Source organism: Archocentrus centrarchus, chromosome 6 (genome assembly GCF_007364275.1).
Source record: "Archocentrus centrarchus isolate MPI-CPG fArcCen1 chromosome 6, fArcCen1, whole genome shotgun sequence".
Taxonomy (NCBI): domain Eukaryota; kingdom Metazoa; phylum Chordata; class Actinopteri; order Cichliformes; family Cichlidae; genus Archocentrus; species Archocentrus centrarchus.
The window spans coordinates 11,687,992-11,708,546 of NC_044351.1; the positions used below are offsets into that span (position 1 = coordinate 11,687,992).

The 20,555-nt window shown below is 40.3% G+C and overlaps 1 protein-coding gene across 1 annotated transcript in view; it reads right to left on the reverse strand.

Moving 5' to 3' along the window:
• cspg4 (chondroitin sulfate proteoglycan 4) overlaps positions 1–20,555 on the reverse strand; it is a 67,909-nt gene that overhangs the window by 14,609 nt on the left and 32,745 nt on the right. Inside the window, exons 2-6 of the mRNA XM_030732451.1 lie at positions 14,460–14,623; positions 8,861–12,412; positions 7,304–7,483; positions 6,830–7,105; positions 1,919–2,095 (exon numbers count right to left, since the gene is read on the reverse strand). Coding sequence (XP_030588311.1) covers positions 1,919–2,095; positions 6,830–7,105; positions 7,304–7,483; positions 8,861–12,412; positions 14,460–14,623 — 4,349 coding nt within the window. The remainder of the gene's footprint in view (positions 1–1,918; positions 2,096–6,829; positions 7,106–7,303; positions 7,484–8,860; positions 12,413–14,459; positions 14,624–20,555) is intronic.

Sequence of the window (20,555 nt, forward strand, 5' to 3'; positions counted from 1 at the left end):
CGTCATGTTTTACAGTTCATGATGTAAAACATAACTGCAGGCAGGCCAGTTCAACACCCAGACCCAACTACCTTTTAGCAACATAATGGTGCTTCTCCACGTGTGCAAGCTGCCATTTCCATAACCACTAATGCACCTCCATACCATCAGAGATGCAGGCTTTTGAATGGAGCACTGATAACAGGCAAGCTAAACAAGCTCCCTCTCCTCTTTAGTCTGAATGACACAGTCTCTGTGTTTTCCAAAAAGAACTTCAAATTTCAATTTGTCTGACCACAGAACAGTTTTCCACTTCGCCTCAGTCCATTTTAAATGAGCGTCGGCCCAGAGAAGATGCCAGTCTTTCTGGATTGTGTTCCCATATGGCTTCTTCTTTGCATGATGGAGCTTTAACCTGCACTTGAGGATGGCACGGCGAGCTGTGTTCACAGACAGTGATTTCTGGAAGTGCTCCTGAGCCCATGCAGTGATTTCCATCACAGAATCATTCCCGTTTTTAATGCAGTGCTGCCTGAGGGCATCCAATATTGATTTGTCCATGGCAAGCAGATACTTCTCCAGATTCTCAGAGTCTTTTGATAATATTATATGCTGTAGATGATGCGGTATTCAAAATCTTCACAATTTTCACAACGAGGAACATTATTCTGAAATTTTTCCCCAATTTGTAGACACGGTATTTTGCTGATTGGTGAACCTCTGCCCATCTTTACTTCTGAGAAACTCAGCCTCTCCAAGATGCTCTTTTTATACCCAATCATGTTGGTTATTAACGTAATTAGCAGAAAAATGTTCCACCAGCTGTTTAGTTTTAGCACCACATACTTTTCCAGCCTTTTGTTGCCCCCATCGCAACTTTTTGCCGACACGTTGCATTTTTTTTTAATGAAATATGTTTTCTATGTTCTATTGTGAATAAAAATGGATTTATGAGATTTTTAAATTATTGCATTCTGTTTTTATTGTTGCACAGCTTCCCAACTTTTTTGGAATTGGGGTTGTAGCATTCAGGTGCTCTATACCTGAATATCTGCCTCAGACTTAATAGTGGGCACACAGTAGTGAATCACTGGCCCTCTATAGTAATGTGACTTGCATGACTCATGTTCTAAATTTTCACTTTTGAGAAGGTCTCTTTATAAAAAAGCAAACACTGAGGAGACAGTGCACATGTCAGGTCTGCATAGTTCAGACTCAATGTATAAATTCCATGCATTCATTTTACTTACTGCATGAAGTGAATTTTATATGCAGTTCATACAAGATTCATGACTCTGGACTGTTACTGCAGCTGAAACTATAGTGTGAGAAACATTGGTAAAGCCTACAGATTTCATTCAGAGAAGATTGATAGATCAGCTTCTACTGACAGATAGATTTGGGTGTTATTTTGTTAGAAAATCAAACTAAATGAAGACTAAAGCATGGAGCACTATGGGGTAATTCTCATAAATTGACTGCCTTTCAACATACCACAATCTCATCAACGTTATAAAGCCATTAATCTGTCAGTCTTTCATATTTTGTGCGACTCGAACATGAGACCAGAGTTTGAAGCAGGTGGTAATGCCTATAGCCTGCCAATCACATGCACAAGTCAAAGTAGGTCTCTCTTCCTGCATACAGCAGCAGAGAGAGCAAATATATTCGTGAAATAAACCGTAGGGAAGCAAGTTAAGTTTTTCCCACACTTTCAGCTCATAACTTGTTCCCAGATTATTTGAAACGCTACAAAAAAAAAAAAAATCTCTTTTCTCTTTCACAGGGAAAGAAAGCTGGTGGTCAGCTTGAATTCTCATCAGGTAAAAATGTACAAGACTTTATGGGCACAAATGAGTTCTCTATGGCAACATTTATAGCTTGTTTAGCATGCGGGAGAAATGTTCATCTATCGCACTTTCATAGAGCAAAGGATTACCTCCATTCCGGTGTTGCGTGTCAGTTTTGGCGGCTCATCGTTGACAGGTATGACCGTAATTGAGATGGTGACAGAGAGGCTCCTGCGTTCAATCTCATAAGCAGTGGCAGAGAGTGTGAAACTGTCCTCTGTGCTCTCTGTGCTGTCATGCATGTAGTAGATTTGTCCAAGTTTCATCTGCAAGAGACAAAAAGGGTGCCAGCTGTCATTCAACTCTCGTCATGAATCATACCCGAATAAAATGGAGTGAAGGTTGGACGAACCTAAAAGGTAGAATTACATTTTACAGTGTGAGTGTGTCTCTTAACATCAGCACACAGTGGAAACCAGGGAGTCATAACTTCCTGATAAACCTGGATGAACCTGTTAAGAGGAACTCAAAATCATGACCTGCATCTAATACAATGCTGTTCACAAGTTTTGAGCCATTTTTTTTTCTATATTTTGCGTCCAAGGAGTCTTGAGCGATAGCTCTCCAGGCTTCCTCAAACTCTTTCAAAGCTTATCTGTGGACATTGGCCACTTTTTCACTCATTTTCAGTCCGGTCCTTGTACCTGACCATTTTCAGAGTGAATGTTTTTTTTTTTGGTTTGTTAAGCTGCTTAACACTGACCTACAAATCATTCAATCATAAATAAAGGCTCCCAACTCAAGGGATGAATCAGTGTTGCGTCTACACAGACAACTTAGCAAAGAACCAATCAACAGGTTTCATGGAGTGATGAATCCAAATTTAAAATTTTTGGTTCAAATCTTTTTCAATATGTATGGAGGACGACAGGAGAGAGGTACAGCAGTGAGGGTCTAGAGTCATCTGTAAAACACGGTGGAGGCTCTGTCATGGCTTGTGGTTGAATTTCAACCAGTGGTGTTGGGGATCTTGCCAAAATTGATGAAACTGTGAATGCAGAAAAGTACCATCACATTTTGATCCAGTGTCTGATTGGCAACGGCTATCTTTAGCATCAAAATGATCCCAAACACACTGCCAATGCAGTATAAGCATGACTGGATAGAAAAACACGATCAGTCATGGATTGGCTTCCCCAGAGTTTGGACCACCACATTACTGAAGCAGGGTGAGATCATCTTTACAGAGGACAGAACAAAAGGCAGCTTTGAATGTCCTTCAAGAAGCCTGGAGAACGATTTCTGAAGACTACTCAAAGAAATTACAAGAAAGCTGCCTAAGAGTGTTCAGGCTGTGTGGAAGAATAAAGGTTGGTCATACCAAATATTGACTTTCAAACTTGTTACAATTGAACAAACTCTGTTTATATATATATATATATATATATATATATATATACACACTCAATTTGCATACATGTTTGCACATTTCAATAAAATGACCAAAATGAGGAGTGGCTCAAAACTTTTGCATAGTAATTTCATTGAAACATGTGGCTGCCTGCTATTTATGGGTGGAATCAACTTGTTTATCACACCTCTTAAATGGCACAATATGCTCATCCTTCACAGCAAAACTCAGTCCAGCTGAATTGCCATCTTTTCTGATCTTTAAGAAAGGATTGCATTTGAACATAGAGACAGTAAAACTACTGCCACAACATTATATTATTATAGTCGAGTAAAATAAAATCAAGGTACTGATAAGGGTAGTCCACAAAATGTTGCTTGGAACAATTTGAAACTGCACTTTGTTACAATGCTCTTTGTAACTTTTAAAAGCAGTCTAGAAATAGGCTCTTTTGCTTTCTTGCCTGGAGCTACTGTAGATGAGAAGATAAATACCACTCTCTGGTCTGGGTCATAAATCAATTGGTTAAATATGCCAAATTTGCCAAGAAACCGTTCCCCTAGCTCAGCATAAAGACTGGTCTTTTGCATAGATTAAATAAACAACATATGGTATGTGAGCGGGTTGTTCCTGGTAACTGGATCTTTTTTACTTTTTCTTTTCTGATAGCAATTTAGTATTTTATGAGAAGCCAGACCAACCATCTTCTGATGTAACCTTTATTGGACATGTCTTAGGAAAGAAAGTGGTTGAAAGTATGTCTGCAAACTATTTCTTTAAAAGGTTTATATTATTAAAAGATGAGCAAAATATATTGTGTATAGCACAGACTGTATTTTTTTTTTTTCCAACCAAATAATATAATCCAGGGTTTCAGGGTTGGGAAAAGGGTATAATCAGGCCTAAAAGTATGATAGCAGCTCAGGAGCAAAGAAAATCTTGCTCGTGAGATGAAACCTCGAGAAAAACCAGATGCAGAAAGGAGTCAGTCATCCTGGGCCAAACAAAATCCTTTACCTTGTTTCAAAGGTTTGCAGTCTGGGTCAAATAATCTAACTAAACATGCCTTATCACTGATAGTGTATGACAAATTTACAGATTCTGAATGCTCCTCTGCAAAGAGAACAATTAGAACTTTGTCTAAACAAAAGCCAGAATGCCACTGAGATGGGGGGACCTGCTTCAGAGAGCATGAATTGCCAAATGGATTCCATATGACTGGCATCCTTCTGGAATAGCAACCCTCATCATCATTACTGATGAGGGAAAGTCAGAGAGACAATCAGTCTGCTTGCTGGAACAATAAACAGTTGCTGGTAATTGGACACTTGGCCAACTCAGTAAGGCTGATGTGTAATGCTGTGTTTATTACTAGCTGCAGACTTTATGTTACTCTAATTTTAGATTGATAAAAAGTCTCTTGGTCTGGTTGGCTGCTGTACTTTGAAATATAAACTGCAAAGGTATGCTCAGTGTATTCAGGAAACATGTACTTTGTGAAAATATAAAGACGACAATGTAGACTTTAACAGGTTACCACAGATGGGAGACCTGATGGAAGGCTGAACCTGATTAAAACAAAGACACGTGTTACTGGATGTGTATATGACAGATTCTGTGCTTTTGTGACACATCTTGGCCACATGGCACATAAAGTTAATTTACATTCTCGTATCAGGCATTCATGTGAATCTGTATGAGTCACAATTTTTCTCATATCAGACCCTCTGTGTTATTGAAGGCTTACATAATCTCAGTGCCCCAACTAATGTCTTTATTGCAGCACTATGACCAATATGTCCAGTGTGCAATCCCAAGTGACAGTGGGAACTTTCCTATTTGAGCTTCAAACAATATAGCAGATAAAACACAGCTTTGCCAAGTGGCAGCCTCTGGAGGTGAAAAATTAAGCCATGCTAAAAACAGTAGTGTAGTTCCGCTAATGGCCACTTGAGGCTGGCTCCTAATGTGAGTGCATTCTCTTTGATGCACATGTTAAATTTCGTACTTTATGGCAGAAATAAAAATGTTTACAGCCTAGTTCAAAAAACTGCTTTGGTCATTGGTGCTTAATTAAAAGCATGGCTGCAACGACCCAGGTGGCAGTAGCTGCAAGCCAATAAGCAGGCACCTGTGTCTGTATGATGCACCCTTACAGAACGTGGAGCCAACTTGCTGACTACACTAACTTAGTGCACCATCTGCCTCAAATATGGTCACATCTGTCTCAACCAAGCAACCAAGCAACCAAACCAATACAAGATGTTGATGGCCAAACTGGGAAGCTCAAGGCTTCAAAATGGTGACCGCAATCAGTGTATGACTTCACGATGGCTGCAAGCATCCCGTTTTCTATAGTGTACAAAATGTAGACCTATACACAACTTTAATTTTAGAAGAATTGTGGCTTCATTTACAAAATATGTGAAGTGAGGCTTGGACATATATTCTGAAGTGCAGATCATATTTGGGATAACTGAGTGTACTGCATTCTTTGAATATAACATTTGAAGAAAACACAAAAAAGTACAAATAGGGCAAAAAATATAAAGAAAAGTGTAAAGAAAGATTTTTTTTCTTCTCATATTCACAAGGTGGCAGATGTTGATGTCTATGTTCATTGCACTAGACTCATCAGACTCTTAAAGAGACAATATGAGTGAGTCTGGCAGTAGTAAAGTGTGGGAGAGCCTGTGTGCACTCGCACATTATTATAGGAATTCACCAAGCCAGTTTATTTTGGCTTCAGGCGGTCCAAAGGCATCGTCAGTTTTTCCACAATGCTTCAGCAAAGCAGAGCAAAGTACTGGGTTAGATGTAGAGTTATAAGATATATGTCTAACTAGCTCCACTAAACTATGCAGTCCATTCAGAATGCATGAGGTTTTTCCACCGGTAACTACTCATGCATTTTTCATATTTTCCGAAAGCTGGGGTGCCTGAACCACATGGAGGGAGACCAGCTATCTGTGATGCAGAAGCTCCCAGATTCTCTCTCCTCTCTCCATCTGGTACAGCAACACAAATCCAAACAGCACTGAGTAGTAGCTGAGAAAAGTTCCAAAAATGACGCATTGTTGTGGTAAGCCTCTTGAACAACTGCCCTTTTCCATAAGTGTGAGAAAGATGTTATTCTGCCCATTGCTTTTTTTGGGGAATATTTTTGGACCCAGTGTGACAAAAATATATGAATCTTTGGCCAAATGAAATTCATTTTTTGTGCGGACATCCCTAGGAAAAAAGTGATTAAGTCCATTTCATTTTTATGATGTTATACTGAGAATCAAATGTTTTGGTGCACTTGGCAATACATGTGTTGCACATAAGCTAACCATTTGGTGAAAGCAGTCATTTGGTAAATAAAAAGTTTGCACTTCATCTTCCTGCCAACAAGCAGGGCAACAACAAATGTCAGATTTTTGAATGGAACTTCACAACACACTTTCCAAGGATTTACGATAATTCTTCTCCTCCAAACACTCCTCTATGTGCTGGTTCCTCATGACACTGGAAGGTTAGACATTTCTGGCAGACATTCACCGTTAATGGAAGTGTATCACTGGTGCATGCATGTACTAGAAATAATGAATGCCAAAATAAAATGCATAGAGCAGAAGAGCTCATTAATTATGAACTTATGTCTGCGTACCTCTTCAAATGTAAAGTAAGAAAGGTCTTCTCCATCCAAGTAGCGGAGATCCCCGTGCTGTGGCAGCTCTTCCACGTTAAATTCAATGTGTGCTGAGCTGTAGAAGGGATGTGAGATGTTTATAATTTCTGTATTAATTGCTCTGCTAAGGCCCTCTTTCACAGTGAAGTTAAAGGTCTGGATGGGGATTAGCCTGGGCACGATGTTCACAGGGATGTGCAGGTCCTCCACTGTGGTAAAACCATTACTGACGTCCACTGTGAACACATCCTCTCCCTGAAAGAGATGAATGTAGGAAATAATTTATTGATATTCAGAGAAAAAAACCTTGTACCTTAAAACCGTTAGAGGCTGTGGTTGCCTTTCGTCTAGTTTCCGTTTCATTGTGAATGTGAAAGGGAATACGATCCTACATCTGATTAATTACAGCTGAATAAGTTAAATGAAAGAAAGGAAAAGAAAGAAAAAGCAAACCTGGATGGGTGCAGACACATAGAGAATCTGCTCCTGATCAACGTCTTCCTGGGTGAAAGAGTGAATGTAGTCGAGGACAGGCGTGGCCGAGCTGTTCGTCAGCTTGACCACATGTCCGTGCCGAGGAGGTTCTTTAATTGTGAACACCATTTCACTTGGCAAAATATCAGCTTGCGCCACCTAAAAGGCAAAGGTACGTTCTGTTAATTTATGATTCAGCACGTTAATATATCCTAACTGTTTTACAGCTTGATAAACATGCAGACTGTACATAGCAAGCTTTGCAAGAACCCTGTGCCACCTATGGGGCATTACATGCATTAGGAAAAATTTGAAGTGCAGTTTGGATATATTTTGCTCTACTTGGAGTGGACAAAAATGGCGATGCACAACCTCAGCAGCTGGCAAAAAGCTAATTAGCTAATAAAACTCTGGAAAAGAGTTTTCATTTGAAGGTGGCGGTGCTTAAAAGCTGCAGTTAGATTTACTTGTCTTGTTGTTGCTCTGTTAAAAGAGGCACAATAAGGTACAATAGTTCTGTTGCTGTATTAAAACAGTTTAATGGTAGTTTACAGTGCATAATTAATGGCCCTGCTATAGTGTCTAATATAGAGTTGAGACGCATTGTTAGACAGCACTGTGAACAGAAACTTAAATAGACATTTGTGACATTTGGCAACAGTTAAAGCCATACTGCAGATTTACGCACAGGCAGATTTATGGTCATCCCGCTTTGAGAAGTTTTAATCTCTGGCCTGTGTGGAGCCTTGGAGTGTTTAGGTGTCATGCTTGCATACAGCAATATTTCAAAAGATCATACCACTTTTCATTTCATTGTACAGACAGATACGGGACAAATTCCCAGAAACAAAGTCAATATTATACCTCTGGTAAAGGGCACTCTGTCAAGGCTTTGTTCAATGCATATTTCAGAACTGTGTATACTGTGCAGTCATTACTGTACAATTAATATGCATTCAGTACCGTAAAACCAGTGTATGAAAGAGATAATATTTTATTCTCAAAAAAAATTTAAAACTCATTTATTATTTTTATAGTCAAGGTCTTAAATATATACATAGTTTGCTATGAATGTATCAACATTTTAAACTGCATTAACTGCTTCCAAGATAAACTGCATGCAGGCTCATCTTATAAATTATGGTGGGATTCAGGAAGCTCCTCAGGGGATACTTAGTGCTCTGTTTTCTGCACTTAATAGAGTGCAATTTAGTACATAAAGCAAATTAAAAGCAGTAACTGTAAAGTCATATTTAACCCTGCTTTCATGTGGTTATAATATAGATTAAAGGCAGTGTTTAAAAAAAACAGCACCGTATGCTTGGCAACTCATGGGAAAGATTGTTTTCACAAAGAGAAAATACATTTTTTAAAGACAATATTTCTGTCATATGAAGAGTGCCAAACTGCATAAATATCTAGGGTCTTTCTTGCTAAATAAAAGCAAATGTGTGCTGCACAGCTTGAATGTCAGCAAAGCAAACTGTTGCCGGTAGCTCATCAAAGTATTGTAATTACAGAATCAATAAACATTACCTTGAGATGAATATGGCTGATTACGGTGTGCTCGCCCTCATAGGAAATGATGACATCATTGTTAATCACTTCAGGCTCAGAGAAGTAACCTTGCTTGAATATTTTAATCTTGAATATTCCCTCTTCGGAACGTCCATGTGCTTGGACAGTGAAGCTGAAGGAGTCCTTGGACTTCAGACTCTCATAATTGTGCTCATATGACACAACGCCTTTTTTCAAGTCTTCCTGGGTGAACACTGATGCCTCAATCCCACTCACAATAATCCTGCCATCTCTGGGTGGAGATGTAATCTGGAACTTAATCTCACTGTCATCTCTGATGTCCATGTTGGATTCTGCACTCAGCAGGGTGGTATTAAGGGTCTTGGTGCTTCCATGATCAATGACAATGATTGTGTTGTTCACCACTCGCAGGTAGGGCTCGCCTGCCTGGATCTGAAGCAGCGCAGTGGTTTTGTGGAAGCCATCTGACACCTGGAGTGTTAAACGTTCCCGATCTGCTCCGTGGTGAATGAATAAGACTTTCTTATCTTGTAGGTCGGCTTGTGTAAAGCGGAAAAGGGGTTGCGATGGATTTAATGTTGAGACAATATCGCCCGAAAGGATTCCCTCACGAGCGTAGACAATTTGGCTGTCATTGAAGCCTGAGTCATCATCCTTAAATTGAACGACGTCTGTTGTTAGCAGGCGCTGACCATTACGGACCACACTGAAGACTTTATCCACTATCCTGACAGGAGCATGCTCGTTTTTGGGATGGATCGATATTCTGAAAACATCACTCAGCATCTCTCCTTTTTCATCATTTACTAAGAAATTGAACTCATCGCTGCTCGTCTTGGAGCCATCATGCTTGTAAATAAGCCTTCCAAGCTGGAGATCTTCATTACTAAAAACTCTTATTGCCCCCTCAAATCTAGGCATTCCAGGTGGGGAGTCCCTTATTAGCCTTCCATGCTTTGGCTCTAGAGTAATCCGATACACAAAATCAGTAGAATCCAGAGAATGTAGCCAAAGGTAGTTTTTGTTAATGGCATGCTCACTGCCCTGTAAGACAACCAGCCTCTCATTGGTCAAAACGGGGGTACCTGCACGGGCAATGATATTAATTGGGAAGGTGTACAGAGGAGAGTGCTCATCCCCAGCAAAGACTTTGAACTGAAACTGATCTGTAGCATCCATAGCTCTTCGCACGCTGACCCTGTAGCTAACAACATGGTCCAAAATATCTTTTTGGGTGAATATGTCACCCTCACCCAGCTCTTGGTCTGACAGCAGGAGGCTACCCAGTGTTGGGGGCTTGACGAGGATGTATTTAATTTCTTTTTGTTCTAGGATTTTGCCAGGTACTTCAGCTTGAAGCTCTGTGATTATTGGCTGTTTACCATCCTCCACTTCCAATGGTACCAGATTAGAAACTTTCACAGGAGCAGGGACAATCTTGACTAAGAAGATATTGTTCCAGAGGGATAACTGCCCCAGATGAGCACTGAACTGGATCCGCTCCTCCACAATGTCTTTCTGGTCACTTGAGTCTGTGCTGATGTATCTAAGGAGCTCTTTATCTAGATCAGACTGATGGAAAGTTGTGACTTGCTTGTACATTCCATCATTGGTCATAATCTGCAGTTCTCCAAATGTTAGCGGTTGTGTGATGTTATACGTAATATCTCCATTAGGAGGATGAGCGAGAGCAGCCAGCTTGTGAAAGCCTAGGGTCGCATTATTTCCTTGTGATAAACGAAGGCCAGCGTTAGTGACAATAGTTATCCGTGGCTGTGTCACAGACAACTTAGACGTAGTGGAAAGTCTTACTGACTGTCCATCAGACACTTTCAAGGTAATTTCACCAGCACTGCCACCTCTGTGTACAAAATAAATATTTCCATCTTTCAGCTCCCTGCAAGTGAACTTTGAGATGCTCACTCCTGGTTGCTCTCTATTTTCCAAGTAACCAACATCCCTGAAAGGATCTGAGGTAACAGTTACAACCAGTTCATCACAAAGGGCGTCAGAATACACAACCTTGAGGATGCTGAGGCTCAAACGAGTGCGGCCATTTTCAGTGATGGCGATTTCTTCTCCACTAAGTTGTGGCGTGTCGACTGGAAGAGCATACACCACACGTGGACGGATTTTAACTGGGAGGATGTAATTGTGAGGGGTTTTTAAACATTCAGGAAGGTAGGTATAACTTTGAACAACCACCTCTAGCCTGATTTGATCTTCAAGCCTTTCATTTCCATCATGCATATACTTGATTTTCTTATTGACAACATCAAGTAGAGTAAACTTGTTTACGGCTTGTCTGTTAATGTTCATGTCAATCAAGCCATACCAGGGATCACTAAGGAGAGTAAAGACAATCTGTGACTGATGCATGTTTGCAGCACTGAGGTCAAATGTAGGGTTTAAGTTGTTGATATCAAGAAAAACCTCTCCACCTTCTGGCACAAGTAACGGGGTGACATCTAGAAGCTTTGTTACGTTTCTATATATCTCTGGCATATTTTCTGTTGGGTAGCACTTCTGTTGTTGACTCAAATCAACATCAAAAAATGGGCTACTGACAGTAGGGGAGGTTGTGGTTAAGTCTCCATCATAAGTTGAGTAGTCATAGTCCTCTCCTTCACATTTAACATGAACGTCTTTGGTCACCAGAGCATCCTGCAGATTTCTGTCTTTCTGATTCACTTTAATTTCCTGCAAGCATCCAATGAAGGACTCGTCTGTCAAATCCTCCTCATAGAAGTGACTCAATGGCCCACTCTCATGAAAGAATTCCTTCATTTTTGCCTGGATGCCTCCCAAATACAGGCTTCCAACCAAGTCCAATTTTTGTGATGGGTCAAGAGGAAGGGAGGAAGACTGGCTGTCTACATTAAGAACAAAAGAATCCTGACTGATTATGATCTTAACTCTGTGCCACTGATCATCATCCAGCTGCACCTGGGTGTTCTTCAGGGCTTTTATACCACTACCGAGGTCCAGTAAACCTTTGAGATGGCCTTTCACAACACCAACAGCAATGAAGTCAGAATCTCGGCCTGGGTGGAAAACAAGTAAGGCATCCTCAATGGTGGTTTTCATCAGAAACTCCAAGGCCCTTGGAGAACCACTAGCTCCGCTCCAGGTGGGGAAGGATACAAAGGAATCAGGAGTGCTGAAACTGGTGGCCTCGCCATCTCCAGCCTCAAACTCACTGCTGCAGGATTCCTTTGTGTCATGGCACTGTTTAAATGCTGAAGTGAGAATATCAAACTGATGGGATTTAAATGTGACTTCAGTTATGCAGCCACGAAAAGGAGGAATAGCATTACTGAGGTACGGGGTAGCCAGGTCTCCGGTTCCTCCAAGCCAAATGCCCCGGTCAATATTGAGCTCTTCATCATCATTGCTCACAGGAACATATGTTGGAAAGGCATCATCGATTGTCATGGTGAGCGTGCCGTCTTGCAGCACCAGTGAGACTTTGTGGTACTGAAGATCGCTCAGCCGTACAGCTTGAGATGAGGACATTGTTACGTTGACATTGCCCATGCTCATCCGAGCCTATGAGAAAACAAACAGTTTATTTCATTTAACAGTTACATTGTTTTGTGTCATTTGTATATTGTGAAACATGGGGTATTTTTGTGTGCACATTTAACTGGAATGGCTATTATATGAAATTATCTCAGTTGGACAACATACTTAGAATGACTTCCTTCACGATGGTGTGATTAAACAAGGTTATAAAAAAAAACTCTATACAGCTACAGTACTGTGCACAAGTCTTGAGTCATCCCTCTTTTCTTTATATTTTGCTTCCAATCAGACAGATTTTCTTGTAATTCTTCCAAGTGGTCTTGAGCAATAGTTCTCCAGGTTTCCTTCAAAGTTCATCTTTGGACATTGGCTGCTTTTTCACTTCCAGTCCTTGCACCTGACCATGTTTTGAAGAATGTTTTATTGATTCTTTTGTTAAGCCACTTACCACTGACCTGTGAATCATTCAAGCATAGAAAGGCACCAAACCTAAGGGATGAACCAGTGTCAACACATAATACAAGAAAATCCAGGAAAAGCCTGACACAGGACCTCAGAAATTATCCGGTTCTTCAGTTGATCCATACACATCTACCTCAACATTACTGAAGCAGTGTGGGATCATCTTGATAGAAAATAGAACAAAAGGCAGCCAACTTTCAGAGGAGAGCTTTGAATGTCCTTGAAGAAGCCTGGAGAACTGTTCCTGGAGACTACTTAAAGAAATTATAAGAAAGTTTGCCTAAGAGAGTTCAGGCTGTGTGGAAGTTATAACAAATATTGACTTTCAAAATCGTTACAATTGTACAAAGTCTGTTTTTGCCTTATATGCTATATTTCTGCGTATGGTTGTATTTCCCTGTTTCAATAAATTGCTGCACCCATTTCCCATTTTCCCATAAATATAAAAAAAAAAGGGGTTTGCTCAAAATTTTGCACAGTACTGTATGTCAGTATTTATAAACCACAATTTTCTCATGAATACACACATGCAAACTAAAATGCTGTGGTCATTATTATTGCTGGATCCTCTCAGTTACCAATTATTGGAGGTTAATTATTTGCATAATTGAAGACTTGAATTCAAGCCTTATTTTTTTAAACAATATATCCAAGCAGTGTATTATACAAACCAAGAGAATTACTAAGGTAATCTAGTGTTTACTAAGCTATATGTTAAAAATGTATTCCTAGAAGTTTCACTGACAAAATCAGAGATCACAATATTCTTTAAAAAATGTTGAACTACATGATTGTTCAACAGCTCTGACAGATAAGGCAATTTCATTTTTATGAAGCCTTGACTCTATTTGCTTAGTGTATCTCATATTGCTGAAATAACTTGCACTGGTAATATTTCCTTTTATTACAAATAACCTTTGGTTTCCCCTCACTGGAAATGCAGCAATATCATCCTTTCTGGGGAAAGTCTGTGTGTCTTTGTTGTTGCACAACTGATGTTAATTCTGCTACTTTTATTTAGACATAACCTATTTCTATTCCAGTGAGACAACCAGAGAGGACAACAAAAGAATCTAATCAATCCACTGTTCTACACCTGATGAAATGTAATACATTTATTGAATCTAAACAGATTTCAAAACTACATTCAAAGTCATGTTGTTCCGAACCTGCTGCACATTTTGATACTAATTTCATACCTGATCTCTTTGGGATTTTAATGTGTGACAAATTAAACAAATGATCCTGATGAAATAACTGTTTTGAGCTCATTTTTATGTGGAAAGCACTTTTGCTGCACATTATTTCACTGAAATTAGAATAACACGATGCTCTGCACTATGCATAGGTGACTCCAACAATGAAATATTTATCACTCTAGCTGATGTTTGTTGAAGTGTGGCACTACAGTTCACTGTGAACGCTATAAACTGCTGATCTAAAGCTGCTTTCCCTCCTTCCTATGTTAGAAATATACTTGTTTGTGTATTTTTGCCTATTCTTTTGAATAGTTGCTCTGTTTTTGAATTTTCATTCCAATAGGTGCTAACGCTACTTTGTTTAACAAGAGTTCTAAGGGCTCAGATTTTTGCCTTGGCTAAAACTGCACCTGTATTTTCCCATTCTGAAGCTCGAGGAACAGGTAGTCCTCGTTTCCCGCAGCCAGGAGCAGCAGCCCGCTTCGTCGACTTGTCTTGATCTGAAGTGACAGGTGGAAGGTGGAGACATCTTGGAAGGCATGCAAACTGCAGAAACTGTCCCCAAAGTAGGATTCTGTAAAGAGTGAATGTAGGTTATTGCATCTTAAAGTATAACATATACATCTTACCCCACATATAACACAAACGCATACTTTCTTTGCACCGTTTATTGTCTTGTTTGTAATTTTACCAGGAAAAGGTAAAAAATGTTTTTTAGGTAAACGTAAAATATCCTCATTTTCATGACCATTTGCATTCTCTGCACTGTGGAAGCATAACATGGCCCCCTACAATGGCCCACACAAAAAGACACCTGCACAAGATGCTACGTTATGAACTCATCCTGAAACTGCTGACTGGCAACTCTCTGAATTCTGATGTGGAAGTTTGGAGAAACCAATTAGAGGAGCATTTTTTTTTTATCCTCTCACGTCACAGCGCAACTTTCTCAGGCACTGATTTCTATATTATCAGGTGTCCTCCAGCTGCTCCTGGCTGAAGAGGAGCTCCTCCGGCCTCAAAGGGATTCTCTCACTGAGACATCAGTCATTACCCCTGCGGTGATTTTCCGGGCACATAGAGACTTGGGGTGCAGGATTTCCCAGGCTTGAGCTGTCTCATTTTCAATGATATGCTAATTCAGCCACCTGCTTCGGACTGTGCTCTCCGGAGCCCTTGACAAAATGTAAACCAGGGAGGAAGTCAATTATTTTCCAGTGCACATGCTCTGAAATTAAACTGGACCACCTCCAAGACCCCATTTTCTCAGCACTGGTTTTCCATGGCCTTAGCCAAAAGATATAGAATTAGTTACCCACTTGCCATCACAAGGGTGGTAGTTCAAGACACAGAAGCTCACAGCAAAGAAGGCAATGTTCTGATCAGGCTATGCTAATGCTTTGGAATATTTGGAATAGTCCAGCAGAAACAGACAGTGCTGTGTCAAAGTTAGAACATTCCTGGGAGATCATGAGGGACAAAACCATCTCTTAAAATCAACAGCAGCATCCACTAACCTAGCAGGACTGGCTTCACGCAATAGGGCATAAGGCAGAGGAGAAGAAAATATGATAGGCTCGAAAATTCACATTCATAGCTATAAATGGAGAAAAGTATTTTCTCAAGAGTGAAGCAAATGAGTGTGTGTGTGTGTGTGTGTGTGTGTGTCTGTCTGTAAAGGACAGCCTGTGTCTGGCTTGTATCTACATTGATGTCATGCTGCCAACTTCAAAACACTGAAGGGTGCATTTGTCCTTTAGTTTCTCATCTTGCAAGTGAACCTTTCCACTGCGGATCTGCAACAAACATTGAAAATGTAAACAAAGGCAATCATTTTGATGTTAGCAAGGACGAGCACAAAGCTTTTTTCATCACGCCCATAGTTGTGCATTTTAACTGAGAGGCATTTGCTTTTGGTTCCAGGGCTGCTCTGTCATGAAGAAAGTCAGTGATGAATGGCCTAAGCACAAGGCCAAGCACACAGAGAGACTTCCGACAACACACAGTCATAGAAACATTATAAATATCACAAGAAATGGCTTTGTAATTATCACATGCTAAACTCTCTAATACAGATTGTGTGAATGATAACAAATAGAAAGTGAAAAAGATCAGAAAACATACTGAAAGACAATGAAATCAAGCCTGGTAATTCAACAAGAAAATGTGACAGAACATGGGAATATCTGTATTACAGAACTGAATGAATTTACCACAGTTACACATCATTCATTTTCAAAATGTCACGTTTTGGAGGCTATTGTCATTAGAAGTTACTGACTATGCCAGAGGCTATTATAGTACAGTTCAGAGTTTTTGGTTAGACTGAGGTATTCTAAATGAAATACTAGTGCTAATTGCATAGGACCCTCAAGGCTGAAACTGAAAAAAATGGGGGAACAGAATCTTTTCTTACAGGCAATTGCATTAACAAAGAAAATCGCAATGAGCTCCATGGTTCTTAAACCCAAGCTTTTGTTGGATTGTTCACTGAGCATGGGGATAAAAAGCTGAAGGAGAGAGCGATGCCAAGACAATTCTGCCTGGGGATTTTCTGGTTCAAATTCAGCTCGCTGCTGTTGCCTTCAGGAAAAGGAGCACATTTTCTAATGATACACACAAAAGCTTTACTCTCTGCAGTGTACCTGGACCTGCAATTCATTAGTTCTCCATCTAAGCTGTGTAAAGCTCTGTGTAGAATAGGCTTCATGTAGGAAAAGCACATTTTCAACATGCTATCTGTACAAATGTCCCGCTCCGTGAGACTTCTTTTGTCTCTGCATCCTCGGTTAAACCTGTTCAGTGTTAACACTTTCTAATAAGCTCGCAAAGAGATACCTCCAGGATGTCAGAGAAGGGATTTCGATAACGTCACAGTGCATCACACAAACCTCTTCTCTACTCTTCTACTGCAATATAACACTAAACTACATTCTCCATCTTCCAGGCACTTGGGGCTGGGTGTAGATGGGAACAGGTTGAGGGGATTCTGCTGACAAGGCATCATCGTACAGAAAGGAACATCATTTCTCCCAAAGGGTGTAGGCTGGAGCTGTGATTCTTCTGCCACACTTGGTATCAGTCTGTGTGCTGAAGTTTAACCACCCAAGAGCACGGTCTCTGATAAGCTTCAGCTACCACACCCCCCCTTAACACCACTTTAACACAAACCATTCTGTGTCAAGCAGAATCCTGGTCTCAGGCCAATGCAGATGGCTATAATTTGATGACTGACTGCACTTGTATTTATAATGCTCGGAGGAAACTGAGTCTTCCTCTCTTTCAAGAATCACTGAATGAATTACCCTGTTGTCTTCCTCTCCCTTTCCTCCTCCTCCTCTTCTCTGTCCTCTTTTGGTCTCAGTCTAGCGACACATGTCCGGAAAAAAGCTACGGGGAAGAGAGACACGCTGACCACAAGTGCCGGAAGGTTGGAGACATTGAGCTGACTTTGTGTCCTGTGACTTGTCTGTTCTGAACAGTCAGAATCTCTTCAGTCATATTTTAAGTAACTGTGAAGATGTCAAACTGACATGAATTAAGGTTTCAGGATGCTGATTATTGAACTACTGATTGCATTAGTCATTAAGGAAATCTTTAAACTACACACACACACACACACACACACACACACACACACACACACACACACACACACACACACACACACACACACACACACACACACACACACACCATTAAAGTTAGTGCCACTGAAACAGAATCATGTTCTTACTTTTATTTATTATACTTATTCTACTTGTTTAAAATATTTAGCAGAAGAAGGAACCTTGTGTGTGTTTCTCTCCTAAAATTTTGCCATGGTAACGCTGCCTGCAATCCAAACAAACCACCTACTTGTGTAACCCATGGTTAGACCATGGTTAGCCTGACTATAAATAGAGGTTATGTTTGCCATTTCTTTCCTTTGCAGGGCTTTGCCTACTGCAACAGGGCATAGTGGCTCGAGAATATGAAGAATAGGGTGTTGGTAACCATGGATAGAGCTGGAGATCTTTTAAATGTGTACTTGTATTTACTATATGGCAACATAGTCATTACCATGAAACAATTATAATCCTTTGCAAGGGTCAATAGCACTTACGCCTGTGGTAAACATTAGTTTTACAATTCTGTCTGCAGATAGCAGCTCTGTGAACTGTTATGGATGAGAATAGGAGTAACTGCACTTTACAAATCTATTAAACTAATCAGCTGACTGAACTGCCTTGATAATTAATTGCTGTTTATCACACCAAAATGCCAAGAATTCAGTTGCTTTGACTTCAGCTGTGAGTGTTTTCTGTACACCCTAACTCTGACTCTTTCTACACTTATACAACCTGCGTTTTACATGCCCAAAATCCACCTCAACCACCTCCTTCAGTTCTTTGCTCTGACCAAAACTAAATAAAATATGCCACTAAGCATAATCAAAGCAGCAATTATGTAATTTAAAAAATATATATTGGTAATAGAACTAGTCCCAGTTGTCAGCAACCATAGTAAGTTTTAACTTTAACTTGTTTTAACTCAGATAAGAGTGCTAACCACTGCAGGACATTGCCACCCCTCTATACTAACTATGAATACAGTTTTCAAAAAATAATATTTTAATCACAGCATCCTCTGTGCTCTTAAAAGGAAGTGAGCAACATGTTCACAGACCTGACTCTGAATGCAGCAGCCTGTATGAGACAGTAGTGCTAACTCCAGTGCAGTTAAACAGCAGAGAGCTGAGCCACAACTTTACATACCTTGACAGTGCTGCTTTATGAGGACCCCTTCCAGACTTTTCAGAAGTCACCAGGGACACACTTTTACAGGCTTTATGGAGCCATTTCTCAGATCCAGCTATGTTAGCGTGAAAGCAGGCTGCATAATTTAGCCCCCCCCCCCCCCCCCCCCCCCTCAAATCCCTATCTATTTCTGCATCCCTCTGAGACACTCCAATCACAGCCAGATTGAAGAGGTACAATACTTAAAAAAAAACAACAAAAAAAAACCAGGTTTGTGGAGTCACAGCTGGAGGCCTCCTCCCTGGCAATAACTACAACTTTTGAGGCTCTCTCTATAAAACTCACACTTACAAAACAGACAAGGGGTAGCGGCAGCAACGAAAAATTATGACCTTTCTCTGTGAAAGGAGAATGGAAATGCAGTGCAATTTTAGGTTAGGAAAATGGACCTGTGAGAAAAGGGAGGGAAAGCATGGAAACGGAGGACTCATGTTGTCCGGGTTTGTGCTGTGAATGTGAGCGGGTGGTCTGAAAAGCTTGGTTTCTGTACAAAATGAATGGAAGCCCACTCTCTTTGGAAGGATATAAAAGTAGTAGCGTTTTAAAGTTGTGTAACTGAAGACTAACGATTTGCCAATAAATAAATAAACACCTCACCATAAAACATAAATTTGACAGACATGCTTCTATTTATGTTTTTGTTTAATATATATACCTTTTTGTTTTTTCTTCACTCGTGCATTTTAAATGAGTTTGAGAAGAAAAAAAAAAATCTGGATTAATCAGTGGTTGTGGGGGAGTAGCCTAACACTGTTCAACATCCAATCACATCACTGGAAAAACCAAACAACAGTCTTGTTTTATACTCCAGAAAGTTGCCATGAACTCTTCTTCTGTCTGTACACTGACTCGCACAAAATGTCCCCACAAAAGTTGGCTGCATTTCACTTTAAATGTTCACCAAACTGTTTCAGGCAACAACAGACAAAGATATATTGTGACAGTTCAAAAGTACACAGTGGGACATTCTGAAACTGTCAAGCTATGCTTTGGGTACAAGCTGCACATCTTTCCTCAGTCTTAATATTCCAGCCAAATCAGCTGTTTGATTAATTTTCAGGCTGTTGGCTCCTAACAGCCTCGTTGGTTCTAATGACTTTAGCTGATGATCTCACTCACCGAACAGCATTGTAAGACAAACACAGCCATGAACAGACGCATTGTAGTGACTCAGGGCTCTGCTGTAGTTTATGACTGACTAATACAAAGCATGCCACTGTCAGCCCAGCTGAGCTACGGAAGCCATCAACCGCCAAGGTCCCACTTGGTGAGTCCTGTTAAAATAATCTCTCCGTGACATCAGAGGACTTCAACCTGCAGTTCTCCCAACATTAAATGACCCTCACTGTGCCCCTGCACACATGCTTTCTTTTGTCAAATGCTCATGCACTGAAAGAAATATTCAAACAAGGGATTGTTTATACACGTGGCTGTGACTTTCTCTGTTTTCCCTCAGCCCCTAAAATTGTTTATGCACTTGAACCGAAGGACATTTAAACACACCAGTAATGAATTGCAGCGCGAAGTCTCACAATGTGAAAAGCGAGTATAATAGGGTGTCAAGGGAGCAGACAGGAAGGAAGAAAGTATCAATGGAAATTACATGTAAACTATCAAACTTACAGTGATATCTTTTATCATCCTGCAGAACAGAAAGTGTGCTGTCCTTCAGTGCCTTTTCATCTGAAATCTAATTAAAGGCCAGTC